The sequence below is a fragment of the Cupressus sempervirens genome, chromosome 11 (assembly GCF_028749045.1).
Source record: "Cupressus sempervirens isolate cs-2001-9-10 chromosome 11, ASM2874904v1, whole genome shotgun sequence".
NCBI classification, from domain to species: Eukaryota; Viridiplantae; Streptophyta; class Pinopsida; order Cupressales; family Cupressaceae; genus Cupressus; species Cupressus sempervirens.
In genome coordinates this window covers 511981512-511996644 of record NC_143128.1, presented here as the reverse complement: position 1 = coordinate 511996644, position 15133 = coordinate 511981512, and the positions used below count along the sequence as shown (strand labels likewise).

Genomic DNA, 15133 nt, shown 5'->3' with positions numbered 1-15133 from the left:
AAAACATCCATCTATAACAAAATCAGGGTTCCTATCATCCTATTCAATTCTTAACCATTTAAAATATCTTAAATCAAAGTATCAATCCTACATTTATTGATTTCATCAACATACATATACATAAAACATTAAATGACAAACATCAAATATCTAAAAATAACATCACACAACATGAAATAATATAGTATGTTCTAAGCATCAGATAATGTCTCGACATCTAGAGTCGTGAGTATCAAAATGATAAAGTAACAACTAAGGCTACGAAGGGTCGAGGCAAGGCCTCACACCTAGATTATGCCTGTTAATCTATCTTCGAAAAAGTTGAATATATAATATAAATTAAAGTAGTTTGGAAAATTTGTATTAAAAACAATTTTTAATAAATTAACTTTTTTCCTGATTGGCTATATCAAATTTTCCCAGTGGTTTAATTTTATCTAGAGAAGAAAAAATAGCAAATTTCAAGGCTAGGCAATCTTGTTGCGATGTTGACCTTTGTACAGACTTTTCGAAAAATGGGTTGGCTTTTACAAGTGTACATTGGCCCTTAATAAAAGCTACATTTATTTACATACTACAACTATTATATTCTCTTAGATTTAATAAAAGCTACATTTATTTACATACTACGACTACCATTATATTCTCTTTAAGAGCTTTTAGTGGCTTCAAAGATTACGAGTTCTTGACTGTTGCATCCAAAAACATTGCTTCTCTAATTTTGGAAACGCATCTGCAACCATACCAAGTATGAGGAGTTAAATGTTTCCTTCATTTGAAATTTTGTCGGAAGATTAACATTTTTGCAGTTGTATTCACTCCCAAGTTTTTTTTTTTTGTTGGTCTATTATGATAGGAACCTTAGAAAATTCCCAAATTGGGTAGGTGTGATTATGGGTGCCTCAACTTCAGGCTAGGTTACAACCTACCAAGAGTAGTAGCAATAATTTGTAGATGGCTATTGAATGTTATTATATTTACTGCATGTGAAATTTTGGTTGAAAATTAACATTTTTGCAGATTTCAAAATAGGTTCTCCTCATCCTATTATGTTAGAAGTTGGAGTTAGGCATGTTGGTCCTCATCTTTTCCCTTGCCTGTCAAATCTTCTACCATTGTTTGGATATGGGCTAATAGGAATCATATTTTGTAGAAAGTCTTTGCAACAACCTGTGTGCTAAAAAGCCTTCTCCATCTGAGGCTTGCATGCCATGTAAAATTGTACATGTACAATACATATATACTAGAAATATATACATAGGACTATACACCTCTGCTCGTTCTCTTCAACCTCTTTCATATGCTCCAATTCATGCATACAACAACCATTGTTGTGCACTTAGTCAGGTGTTAAAATTCCATATTTTGAACTTATATTATACAGCTGATCATGCTTAAAAAAGGCCTTCAAATTTAGGGATTTTTCTAGATGCATGTCCTCGTAAATAATCCTTATGAATGTCTTCAAATTTGAGACTTTTCCAAATATAGATGTTTGGAAAAATGGCTTGCGTCCTTTAAATTTAACACTAAACATCCACAATCAATAATTAACCTACACACTACAATTCTTTTTTGCTCCTTTGGAATTTCTAAAACCCTTTTTCTTCTTTGTGTTATTTGTCTGCAGAATGGGCAGAGCTAGGTAAAGTATAGATGGCTTGTTGTTTAAGGATAGAGGATATACTAAATAAATATATGGATGCCATGGAATAGGCATGTTGTATAGATGGACTAGGGGTTGGATTTTTGCTCCAACTTAGTGCTGGCAGGAAGACATTTTGAAAAGATTGGAGCCACAAATTGTGCATCTAAAATGCGATAAGAGTTACAGTGATCTTAGAATGTAATTGATGTGTTTTTGCACACAATCTTTTGTGCTTACAAGGGGTGTGCATACCATTTTTTCACATATTTTCTTTGTATACTATATTTGAAATCGTATTGAATTTTGTTTTCATACTTTATATAACCAAGCATATATCTATTTTTTCGCTTCATATACTTGGATTATTAAGATTGAGTTCATCTTTGCTGACTTTTCGATGAGAGAATTTTCAAGAAATAAATACATACACAAAATAATATCCTATGAGGCTTATTTAACAATGATTGATGTGAACCACTGTGACCTCATAGGACTTTGGGATTTCAAGCTCCTAGTCCCGTCCATGGGACCCTCTGCCTGTTCTGATGCCATTGATTCTAACTCTGGGACCAACATCAAATTTTATAACTAGCAATATAAACAAACCCGTCACCCATCTGAAATAGTATATAATTTGTTAAAAATGATAGCTACCAAAAGAAATGGCATCAGGAAAAATAAATATTAGAAGTTAACATTGATGAATATTTGTCGTATAAAAATTAGGAATTTTCAATAGAGTTTTTGGTTGTGTCTTCGGTAATTTTGGAATGAATACCTTTGGAGAGAGACTATTGATAATCATTGAGTGATTTGGCTAGGATGTCTTCTGTCATCATATTCCAATACATGTAGATCTATGGTCTATACTATGACCTTTTCTCAAACATGCCTCTACCATCAATACTTCCTTCCATACAATAGCTATCAATTTCTCAAGAAAGTGAATAAGGTGCGAGCCCTTTGCACATATTGCCTTCAATTTATGTAATTGCCAATACAAAGCAGAGCTTTAAAATAATGTAGCGGTCATTATCCTTATGTGGACTAAATGATGAGCAACTCTTATATATTTCTGTAACTTTTGATTCACTAGACTCAAAAACTTGAACACACAATTAGTAGTCTGAATGTTACAAGTAAGGTGTCATTTTGCCAAGCTTGAACATTAGACCTTTAAATTGCATAACGCTTTAGAATGAGTATCAATTTTCAACCCATGCTTGCATGACTCACATTGGTGATGGTAGATTTATATGAATTTGATACGGTGACTGAATTTACTTATTTATACTTTTTTGATAGCCCTGTATATTGCTGTCAGTTATTAGTTGTTTAATCAATATATACCACTGCATTTATAAATCTCTATTTTTTCAATATTTTGTAGTCAGTATCGTAAACACTATATCTTTTCCTTCTTTGTCCACTTAATGCCTCTTCCAGCACTTTGGTGATATAATATCTATTGTTTGCCCACTATATGTGTCATGTTGGATGAATGGATATGTGTTCTTATTAGTTCCTACCTATTCTAGAGAATTCTGCCTATTATAGGGAACTAATGTTTTTAGTAGAGTCTAACAATTAATTACTTGAATACTAAGTATCTAATATTATAAGATTCTAAGGTGATTTATTTTTTAAATGTATTTATGTTCATTAATTTCTAAATTCTTATTGGCCACCATTAATTTTGTTGGGGTTAAAATTGTTTTTTTTAATCTAAAAAATAGAAAAAATATATCACGCATTCTAAAAACTTTGCCTAAATTCTAGTACTTTGTTGACTTCTCCTTCAATTCATCCAAGCAACTATTGATAGTGAAGTTAAGGAAAAGCTCCCAACGGGCCAGAGAATGGTGTCATGACCAGTGTTGGTACAATCAGAAGTGCAACAACTACAGTAAAAATGAAAGAAGCAACACATTGCAAGATGAGATTTGTTCTGTTATAAAAACATGGCGAGTGCTAACCTCTTATCAATGGTGCAGTATATTCGGCATTCCCCCCAACAAATATATGGTCATCATTATAGTTTTAGGCTTGATGGTAATGGTAATATGTGGAGTTCAATTCTTACTGAAGTACTACAATTTATTCCTTTTATCGGTGCATGATTTCCTTCTCCAATAATTAAAGCAACTTGACTATTGAGTGATGAGCACCATAATGGTTGTTGTGATTGATCCAATGCAATATGACTTGAATATTGCCTAATTTGGTATGCATAGCTTAATGTTTTTAAGTTTTCCTTTTTATTGTAAAAGATTGAAAATTTTAAACATAAATCTATGAAATTAGGAGTCGGACAGTGTGTGAATGGCTATACCATTATAATATTGATTGTTTTAGCTTTCTTTAGGGAATGCTTTTCAGTTTTTAACTCTCTCTCTCTCTCTCTCTCTCTCTCTCTCTCTCTCTCTCTCTCTCTCTCTCTCTCTCTCTCTCTATATGAGAATTTTTTAACAACTTGTTTTTTTAAAAAGTGTTTGAGATTTTTTAAAGAGCTGAAAATGTATATCAACAGGCACAGAACACTCCAACTAGTTTTCATTGATCACAGTAAATATCATTAACAAAATCTTTCTGAATCACAATTGAGATTCACTTTAATGCAATAACAGATCTCACAATAAATTCACGTCAGAAAAAAAGTTGTTGCGTCACTATCACTTGTAAAAAAAGTATGTTTGGTGAACAAAACTTATGTGGAGAATAATATATGTTTGGTGAATTTATTTAGGGAATAATTATTCAATTTTCTTTATTGAATTGAAAAAGATTTATCATTAATTAATTTAAAATTTATTAGAACAATTTCTTATCAATTTATGACCTTAGGAGATTGAATATTTTAATTGAAGTCAATCAAAGTGTATTATTGTCAAATCTCAAATTAAAATATTTATCATTTTAATTTTTGAAAATTATTATTTTCAATTTTTTTTTTCCCCTAAAATAATTTAACCATATGAATCTTTTCTTCAAGTTAGTTAAATTATTAGTCGTACCACAAAGAACCAACATTAAACCCAATCTATTAATTTTTGCAATAAAAATCTTAAGTTTGAATTTTCTATATTTTTTTGTTAAAATATATTTTAATAGCTCTTGACTAGTTTTAAGACTTATTAATTAGTTCTAAATACATATTATCTAATAGATATTAGTTTAATTAATATTTATTTATTAAAATATTTATAATTAATTAATAAGAATTACTTTAGGTTGATTAAATTAATCATATTACATCAAATCTATTGACTTTTACAATAAAAATATTCTAACATTCTTATAAAGTTTGAATTTTTTTTTTTGTAATTAGTGTAAGTGTGCACATAACCTTGACCTTGTCTAATTGACTAAACTATAAAATCGATTTAATTATCGTACAAATCAGACTAGTTTTTGACAAAAGGTAGGGACTCAAGCTCTACTAGAGCTCTTGTTTCAATTAATTCAGATTTCAAATTTTGTGCTTAAAAACAAGCATCAAAATATAGGTTCATGTGGCCACTAGTTCCACAATTATTTCCTAAAAATGTTGAGCAACCATGCTAACCAAAATAAGCTTAGTGGTGGCATGAGAACATGCTCTAAGGCCCCGTTTGGTTGGGGAAGATGAATTTGTGGCATAACCAGGTTATAAAATAACTTGGTTTTCGAAAATCTGGTTTTGTGGTTTGGAAAGCCAATGGTTCGTTTGGTTGACACGAAAGATGAATATACCGTGGACCCCACAATATTATTAAAAAAACTATCATAAAATTCAAAACCTGATTTTAATTTCGAATTCCACCTTTTTATTGGAAGAAACATCTTCCAATTTTTGACCAAAATTGGAAGATGAAATTGAAAACTAGGTTATAATTTTAACCAACCAAACGCCCATGTCTTTCTGCAAAATCTGGTTTTACCCATAATAACCCAAATTTGGCCCTCATCTTCCAACAACCAAATGGGGTCTAAAGGTTAAATTGGAATCTTTTCCTACAAAATAAGAGCTCCAAATTTTTAGCCCTCTCAATTTGAGCAAGTGAAAAAGGGGTGGGTTGGATTTAGCCGGGGTGGAGTTGGATTTAGCTTCACCTTAGGGAATAATTCTGCCATTTGTCAACAACCTACACTTCATTTCCCACCAAAATAAAATCTCACCAAATAAATTTAATTTTTATTTTAAACATTCATAAGATAAAAGTTTCCTTGAATTTATGAGCTAAATTTTTTGTTGAGGATACACATATAAATCCATAAGACCAAAGTTTCCTTGAATTTATGAGCTAAATTTTTTTGTTGAGGATACACATATAAATCCATAAGACCAAAATTTCCTTGAATTTATGAGCTAAATTTTTTGTTGAGGATACACATATAAATCCATAAGACCAGTTCCCTTAAGTAGGTCCTCTTCCTAGTGTCCGTTTGTAAACTCAAATTAAATGTCTCATTTAATTGCATTAGCCTTATAAAAGGGTTTGCAAGAACACGTGTCAAGTGCGTCCTCAAAAAGCGAAAGTAAAATCGACAGCTTGGCTAGATCCGAGTGCACAAGCGGCCTTCCAATCAGATTCGAGCACAAGGATTCTGTGCTTTCTTAAACGTAATGTCAACCGTCGATGTTTGACGCGGAGTAGCATGGGCCGCCGATGGAAAGCTTTGTCTACAAATGAACAACAGCCGTTGGATGGAGAGGCGGCGTTAGCGCGTTACCGTCGAAATAGAAGAAGAAGAAGAAGAAACACAAACGTACTATTCGGGTTAAAAAACAAGAGTTAAAGAGGTAGGTCGGCTGAGATGTGTAACCGGTATATACCTATATAGCCAGCGCATGATTGCTTCGTTCAAATCCTTTGGCGCTGAATCTAGCGGGAGTTTTATTTTTGTGTTCTGCGATCGCTTATATCGTCTGTTTACCGTCCGGTGATAACATTCTTCAGTGAAAGGTATGTAAGAATGTTCTTCTGTCCTCCTTTTCGAATTCTAGTAACTTTTGCTTAAAGGCTGTAAATGGGCCATGACAAGTTTTAGGGTTAAACAATAGGGGTTTTTTTATTTCAGCAGATCTAGGGTTTTAAATCTACGTAGCTGTTTTCTTATGTTCTGATTTGGTTGTGTTGGAAGGTCCTTGATGTTTTTATACTGCGTTCTAGGTTGTTTTGGTTGAGGTTTTCGAGATTTGGTTAGTAGACATCGTGCTTGTTAGATTTTTTAGGGTTTGAAGACTGGTTTTAGCCCGTCTGTATACTATTTTAGGTGCGCGATGTATATGTGTCATAATTTCTTTTTTTATGTGCAAGTTGGAGAACGCTAAAAAGGAACATTTTCATTTTAATTTTCCACATCAGCCAAATTTTTCCTATGCTGTTCAGTCTAATTATTCCATAGTCCATGGTTTTGTTTTGATTTTTAGGTGCTTAGTTTAATTATGGCAGGTATGGTTTATATTTATCTGTATCTGCACGCAATTTTTTTCGGAGTTGTTTGCGTTGTGGAGGCTCTGTCCACTTGCGTGGCTGCAATTTTTTCACCCGCTGTCCGTTTAAGTCTATGGTTTTATGGCTATTCCTATATTTCTTAGTATAATTTAGGCATATGGGTATACGATTGTTTGTATCGTTACTTCAAAATTTTCCGAGATGTTTGTATCATTTAGGTTTTCTATGTATCCGTGCGCTCAGTTTTATTCTGACTAAATCCTTTTCATGCTTGGCAGAGTTTCAGGTTTTGTGATATTGCCCTTGATTGAAAAATGGCTCGTACCAAGCAAACTGCGCGTAAGTCTACAGGAGGGAAGGCTCCAAGGAAACAACTTGCAACTAAGGTATGCATGTGTGAAGGGCTTTTTATATGTTCCTCCTACGTAGTGTCATTGAATATCGGATTGTGGGATTTTTTCTGACCTTTTTGGGATGACAAGATTTTGCAACTTGTATTTTTCTAATCATGGGTAAGATATTTATGTAACTGTTTGTTTTTAACTTTTCAGGCTGCCCGTAAGTCGGCACCTACGACCGGAGGTGTGAAGAAGCCTCACAGATACCGTCCTGGAACTGTTGCTCTACGGTATATGACCTACAATTTCAATTAATTGATATTTTCTTGAACTGCTCTTATTTTCGAGTGATTGTACAAATTGTTCTGGTTTTAAATTTTTTCTTCTCTCTTTGATGTACAGTGAGATCCGAAAGTACCAGAAGAGTACTGAGCTCCTCATACGAAAGTTGCCTTTCCAGAGGCTTGTGAGAGAAATTGCTCAGGACTTCAAGGTGATTGCTGGGTTATTGTAATTTCCTTTATTGAAATTTCTTTTCTTATTTAATTGGAATTAAGAATTAGTTTACAAATATTTTATTGTAGTTTGTTGAAGGACGCCTGTTTTAGAATTTCTTAATTGTAAGATCTATGTTTAAGTGCTACATGATTTGTCTGATATAAGATTCATAAATGAATGCGCATGATTTATATTAGTTGACAATTCAGTTGTTGCAACGTGGTCGGAATATTAATACTTGTCACTATATTGCATTGTAGACTGACTTGCGTTTCCAGAGCCATGCTGTCCTGGCACTCCAAGAGGCTGCAGAGGCCTATCTAGTGGGTTTGTTTGAAGATACTAATTTGTGTGCCATTCATGCTAAGAGGGTTACAATAATGCCAAAGGATATCCAGCTTGCTAGGCGAATTCGTGGTGAAAGGGCTTAGGCCAGTTCATTTCTTTGGGATTAATTTGTAAAATCTACATTTTGTTCTGGTGGATTGTAAAATGTACATGGTCCTGGCTTTGAAGATCTTTTTTTGTGTTCAAGGAAGAGCAATCCTGTATGACTGCTCTGTAAAAACCAGTTACTTGGAATGCTAATTGATTTCACTCAAAAGTATTATGTACTGAAAATAAGGCGTCAAATTCAGTGTTTTTTGTTATTGATGTTGTTTCATCTTTCGAGATGGTACTAATTGATTAGTTTCTTCATATTTGGGGAGGAAGAAACCTAACTATTTAAATCTTTGTATGTCGACTTGTTCTGAATTAATGGCATGCTTTTGAATGGGTACTTGCTATATGTGAAAACTTTGAATCGCATTTGTGGTTGGAGAATTCATGAATTATTATGTGCTGAAAATAGGCTGTCAATTCGTTCTTTGTTGAAGGTAACGAGGACGTCTTTTGAGATGTAACTAATTGTAGCCTTCATATTTCATGTGTATGTGGATATGATGTAATTTTTGGTATGTATTCGATGGGAATCAATATGTTTTCCAGAAAAGCTCTCTTCACTGGTTAATAGTGACTGCATATGTTCTTTTTAGTGGTCAAGATTGAAAAGATATGAATTTGTATCTTCTGAGCTAAGTTCTGAAAAATACGTTGTTTATATTCATATTTAGAGCCTACCTAAATTCTGAAAATCCTTTTTATATATATCATAATTTTGCCCTATTTGTACTTCCTATCTATTTGATTGGATGATATTCTGGTTTTGTTCTGTACATGCTACACGGGGTTTGAGGAGTTGTCTTGATTGTTGTATAATCAATATAGTGAGTTATATTCATATTTAGGGTGTACTTATAATTTATGAACTTAACTATCATAATTTTGCCATGTTATTTGTACTTATTATCTATTTGATTGGGTGATATTTTGGTTTTGTTCTGTACATGCTATAAGGGTTTTGAGTTGTCTTGATTGTTGTATAATCAATATAGTGAGTTATATTCATATTTAGGGTGTACTTATAATTTATGAACTTAACTATCATAATTTTGCCCTGTTATTTGTACTTATTATCTATTTGATTGGGTGATATTTTGGTTTTGTTCTGTACATGCTATAAGGGTTTTGAGTTGTCTTGATGTTGTATAATCAATATAGTGAGTTATTTTGTTAATACATGGGTGCGATTGCTTGCTCAATCCCTTTATTGAGACAAGGCATATATCTTCATTTACTTTGAGTGTGGAGGTCGAATACTTCTATTTAGTATATAGGAGGTTAACCAAAAAAATTTCCCTGGAGTCAAATGTGGAAGGCTAACCAAAAGGATTTCCTTGGCGTCAAATATCATAAAACCTTGGTTTTGGTTAAGCATCCTGTTGGTTAAAGCGTCAAATATCAGGTTTTGTGAAATATCATTTGTCTTTTGACAGAGTATCATCTGGTTTAGTACGCTTTATTGTCCAGACATTAAGTGTCACCTCGCTTCTGTGAGGTGTATCGTATGGCTCTTAGAGAGACTGAGAAGTGTAGCTCAAATCTGATTGCTTGCATAATACGAGTCTTTTAGCCTAGTTTGTTGATATTTCCTTGAATAATGGATTTTCACATTCCTTAAACATCTCCTATCAAGTTGTTTTGTAGGGATCTTTGCTTCATTTGCATATCTTCTGATCTAGCTTTCGGTTTTGTTGGGATTGGTTGCAAAAGGAAATTGCATTAAAATTGAATACTAAATAAAAAGGTTGGAGTTGACGGTGTTAATTTTTTTGCTCATTTAAGGCTGTTAAGTAACCATTTCCTACGCATTAAAAATGAGAAGCGTCAATACCAAAGAAAAATGGGGAAGCTAAAATCAAATTTACCTATATAGATAATGACAACATTATTCACATACTTGAACCTGCAAATGAATTCATTAACATGGTGAGACCTAAAGAGAATGGACCCAACTATGGTTCAGAAGTTGATGAGGCACGTAGAGTTGTCTTGAGAGGTATTGTTCTTCTATGCAATCAGTTCTTGTAGTGAGCATAAACCTATGGTTCAGAAGTTGATGAGGCACGTAGAATTGTCTTGAGAGGTATTGTTCTTCTATGCAATCAGTTCTTGTAGTGAGCATAAACCTGTGATCATTTGAGGTGTCAATTCTTCTTCCCATGGAGAAAGCTTAAATGATTTCTAGGAGTCCAAACCTAAGATAAACTAATTCTAAGCAATAGGGATCCTCTTCCAAACTAATTCTAAGCAATAGGGATCCTCTTCCAAACAAGGCTACTTCTAACTAATCAACTTATAAGGGAGACCCCAATTTGGGAAGATCCATTATGTCACCACTTTTTTCGCTCTTTCAAAGTCGGCTCTGGTAGGAGCCAACCTTGTTAAATGTGACTTGAGGAATAAATTATTTTGATAGTAGTGGTTTTGTTAGAGGACTTTGATCATTCCATTTATAATGTCAAACTTTTTTAAAGATTTACATAGATTGTTAAGTCTTTCAAATGATTGTTAGGTCAACTTTTGTTAAAAAGATTTCAATACAAATTATTAGGGTTTTGATTTGTATAATTACAATTCACTTTTGTAAGTTTGGATCATTATTCGGTTTGACAAACTTACGCTTTTTGCTCAAATTCACTTGATTTCAACAATGTTGTGCAAGCAATTCCTTTTAGTGCCTCTCCCATTTGATATCTATAAATCACCCTAATGGGTGCAACTTTGATATTTTTTTGTGATGTGATTGTGCTACGAATATTTACATCATTCGTGCGGTAATTTTTTACTATTGTGCCAATGAAATGATTTAAATGGACTATTTTAATAAAATTAATTAGATGCTTTAATTATGTGATTTTGTATAATTGTTGCTTAGGCTATTATATATTGTGCATTTACATTTGAATGTGTTTGTTTCTAGTGTAAGACTTATATCCTTGGCAATAGCACATGGAGTTAGTGATCAAACTTTTTATGATGAGCAAATATCATTTTTGCATTTGCAATATATCTTTATTATTATTTTAACCTTTTGGTAATTGGTAAATGTAGAGTCATTATGCATGTTTCTAAACTTGTGAGCGTGTGCATTTAAGAGTCCATAGTGATTGTGGAAGTTATTTAATTAAAAATGCTTTAATTATTATAATTACTAACAGCTTTGTTGTAGTTAAATTTCATTTACTAGGAATTGCTTGATTTTGTTTGGGTTGAGAAGGGGTTTAATCTAGTTGGCCAATTATTTACCTAGTTTTATATTGCACTTTTAAAGTGAATGCATATCCCAAAAAGTGAGTTATTTCACATTTCTCACTTTGAAATTGGATTTTGGTGATCAATAACCCAAATCCTCTTAAGGAGGTATTATTGTGTTGCTCGTTATATGTGGGATTGACACGAGGTTGATGTCGTTGGATTTGGCTTGGGGAGACCTTGATTTTTTGATACTTTTGATAGCTTTAGCGGAGTGATTATTTTATTGTGGGCATTCCTATATTTGCCATTTTGGTTGCCAAGTAGGGGTCTCTCGTTTTTACATTTTGGCTTTGTTTTAGAGTTTGTTTTAGATAATAGTTTGCTAGAGGCAGAGAATTAGTGTTCCCCCCGTTCTTGTGTGATGGCTCTACTTTAATGTGATTTTTGGAGTTTTTTTTCTTGATTGTAAAAAGGATTTTAATTTTGTTGAATTTTTGGTTATTTTAAATTTTGTCTCAATTTGTGTGCCACCTAGCTTCCTTGAGTGTTTCTTGGCACCGATGTTGGTCATGGATTCAAATTCTCTATGAGGTTTCCAATTTGACCATGGTTTCTCTTTGCATCATTGGGATTTGTGTAGAATGTATACTTCCAAATTTAGGTCGGTTGAGTGAGTTCATGATGTTTGGTATTTTGTTGCCTTATTGGGATTCATGCAGAATCCATACTCCTAGATATATGCCGGTTGAGTGAGATTGTTCTTCTTGTTTGTTTTGTGGCATTTCTCATATCCCACCCTTGTATTGGTATTATGTGATTATTTCATGAAGTTGGTTGTGCCCACACACGAGCACGTGCGTGTGCGTATGACAGGATCTTGTGAGGCTTGAACTCCTAGACATAGGTCGTTTGGGGGATTGTTCATTTAGGGTTGGGTTGGGAACTTGCATTGTCTCTGGGCACTCATCATGTGATGAGCATGGGTGTGTAGGGTAGACGTGTGAAGTGGCTTCTCTTTTCATATACCTTGATGTGTATTTCAACAAGGTAGCGTGAAGAAGTTCTAATAAGTGATAACTAAATTAATAAATGGCTCCTAAACTTAATATCAAAAAAGTGAACACTTGGGCAGTCAATCTGAGGGCGTGGCTTGTACAGTTAATTCGAGGGCATGGTGATGGTTTTTTGAGGGATTCATTCTGCACCAATATGATGGTTCCCTGAGGGATTTGTTCCGCACCAAATATAGCTTGAGCTCTCCGATGCCAAGAAACTTACACTCCACTAGAGTCCCTACATAGTTATCCATAGTGGGTATGACCAGTGATTTAATGTATTGTATTGTCTTCATGATCATATAAATATTTGTATTACGTTCTTGATTGGTGTGTGTGTTAGCCATGGGTGATTGTCCTCTGTGATTGTGGTTGGCTCATTATCTCCACGAGCACGATAGGTGTGGACCTATGGGTACCATGTGGTTGGGAGGCGTAGCTACGTATACCATTGCTGGGGACCGGTATACCAAAGATCTATTTTCAATTTGAGGCCGATGCTAGAGATTCACTTGGTACTTCAGTGTATCAAGAGTATGTTGTCTTCTGATTTATGTGATGATTTAAATGCATTTGATATCATGTTTCGATGATGATTAATACGTTACTTGATGCATTCCTTTATCACGATGTTGTATCATATTGCTAGATAAGGTTTCTTACCACTTCTTTGGATTATTGATGCTATTGGTAGATTAGCATGTTGGATGTACTTGTTTTGATTAGAGAAAAACAAGTTTTGAAAGGACTCGAAACCTTGTACAAAGGGACAAGAAAGATATAATGAGGATTAAAAAACAATTGTGGAAAACCACCTGACAAACTAGAGGGACACAACAAGGTTCCCCACAAGAGGGCAAACAATCGAAGAAACCATTGACCATCAAGATTTACATTTTGGGCCAGACTTTTGAGAACGTAAAGACATATCAAATGAAGGATTGAAGGATTTGCCTTTTTTTCTTTTAACTGATGTCCAACCATCCTCCACCTTCCCAGTAACCTTCTGCCAATTCCCACTGACCCCCAAAACCCTTGCTGTAGGAGAAGCACCAGCAATAGAGTTCTGGACAGAGTCAACAACAGAAAAAGGGACAACATCAACATTCTGACTCAAAGCCACCAAAGGGACAACAATTGAATCAACAGAGTCAATAGAAGGAGAAGGGTCAAGAGTAACATTCTGAGTCAAAACCATTGAAGGGACAACATTCAAATCACCAGAGATAGCAGCAAAATCCTCAGCCAAAGAGAGATCAACATGAGAAGAGCCATCCAACCCATCCACCTCTATGGATACTCTTTGAACTGTATAGTGATCATCCAAAACCCTCAAACACCAAGAAGGTGATTTCTTCGATTGAACCATGTTAGAGGAGCATCGCACAACGAGATGGCTAGTCATATGACATTTCTTGCATCTAAAGGAAATACTCTCATAATCAAGACGTTGAATCCAAGATCCATTTGGCCCAACCAACTTTATCTTTTCAGAAAGCCCCTTGGAGACATCTGTCTTCACAAGGATGTGGGCATACGTTGTCCTATAGATATTGGAGGAAACTGAATCAATCAGCAAGAAATTCCTAAGGGCATCCTCTATAGCCTCCAAGATTGAATCTAATCAAAAGTGAAGGGGAAGATTCAACAATTATACCCAAAGAGGAATCTTATTAAAGGATTCAATATTTAGATTAAAAGGATGTACTTGTTTTTATGATGTTATTTGCTGGTTATTGGTAAGAATGATCTCATGAAACAACTCCAACTGTCTTCTTAGCAATTTAAGATTCATGCTTGGGGGATGGTTAGGGCCTTTGAGGTCTCATGAGGCCATTATGGTTGGGAGGAAACAAACATAATTGTTTTTAGTTTGGTGGTTTCTTTGCTTGTGCTTTCCTTCTTGTGATAGTTGATTTATGCTCATGTATATTCACTGCAATGTTGTTTTACGCATGAATACATTTGATGCTATGGATTAGAGGTTGAGTTATTTGGTCCCATTTATGCTCTCGAGTGATTGTTCCTCAATTTACATGGATCCAGTACTCCCTAGTGTGGAGGTTTTATATTTTTATGCTTTTTCTTTTTGCCTTGTTGATGCGTTGGTAGTATTTCTTCGTGTGGGAAGACATATTCTCGCATGAGAATGTATTGTCTCATGTGAGCATGTACTTTCCTCGCGCGAAGAAATGCAGTCTAGCACGAGCATGTATATCTGATGGAAAAACTCGCGCGACTTACTAGGAAAGCTTGCACAGGAGCAAATCCTATCTCATGCGAGCATCTTCGCTGTTTCCTTGCATGGAAAACAATGAGTGTTTTCGCACACTTCGAGTAGATGTGAAATATGGTTTTGATTACCCTTTTTGGCCTTGCATATTCCCATATCAAAACATATTAGTTATAAGGTGGATAAAATATACTGTTGAAGTATAAGTTGATGTATATTTAATTTCTTAAGATATATTTTAATATATGCAACCATTCATTTGAGATAGGTTCCAGATCTCTCCG

The 15133-nt window shown here is 34.2% G+C and overlaps 1 protein-coding gene across 1 annotated transcript; it reads left to right on the top strand.

Moving 5' to 3' along the window:
• Positions 1-6491: 6491 nt before the first annotated feature.
• On the top strand, positions 6492-8710 carry LOC149530604 (histone H3.3). The gene is made up of 5 exons (XM_089811340.1): positions 6492-6594; positions 7365-7472; positions 7638-7714; positions 7827-7917; positions 8183-8710. Exons 2-5 carry the CDS (start codon positions 7401-7403, stop codon positions 8351-8353), a joined length of 411 nt encoding a protein of 136 aa, XP_089667466.1. The 5' UTR covers positions 6492-6594; positions 7365-7400; the 3' UTR covers positions 8354-8710.
• Positions 8711-15133: the final 6423 nt, after the last annotated feature.

Bases quoted from the DNA above. Each gene is read 5' to 3' on its own strand.
- LOC149530604 (XM_089811340.1), top strand. From the start codon at position 7,401: ATGGCTCGTACCAAGCAAACTGCGCGTAAGTCTACAGGAGGGAAGGCT. The intron at 7,715-7,826 runs GTATATGACCTA...TTTGATGTACAG, and splicing joins CCTGGAACTGTTGCTCTACG to TGAGATCCGAAAGTACCAGA. The intron at 7,918-8,182 runs GTGATTGCTGGG...ATTGCATTGTAG, and splicing joins AAATTGCTCAGGACTTCAAG to ACTGACTTGCGTTTCCAGAG.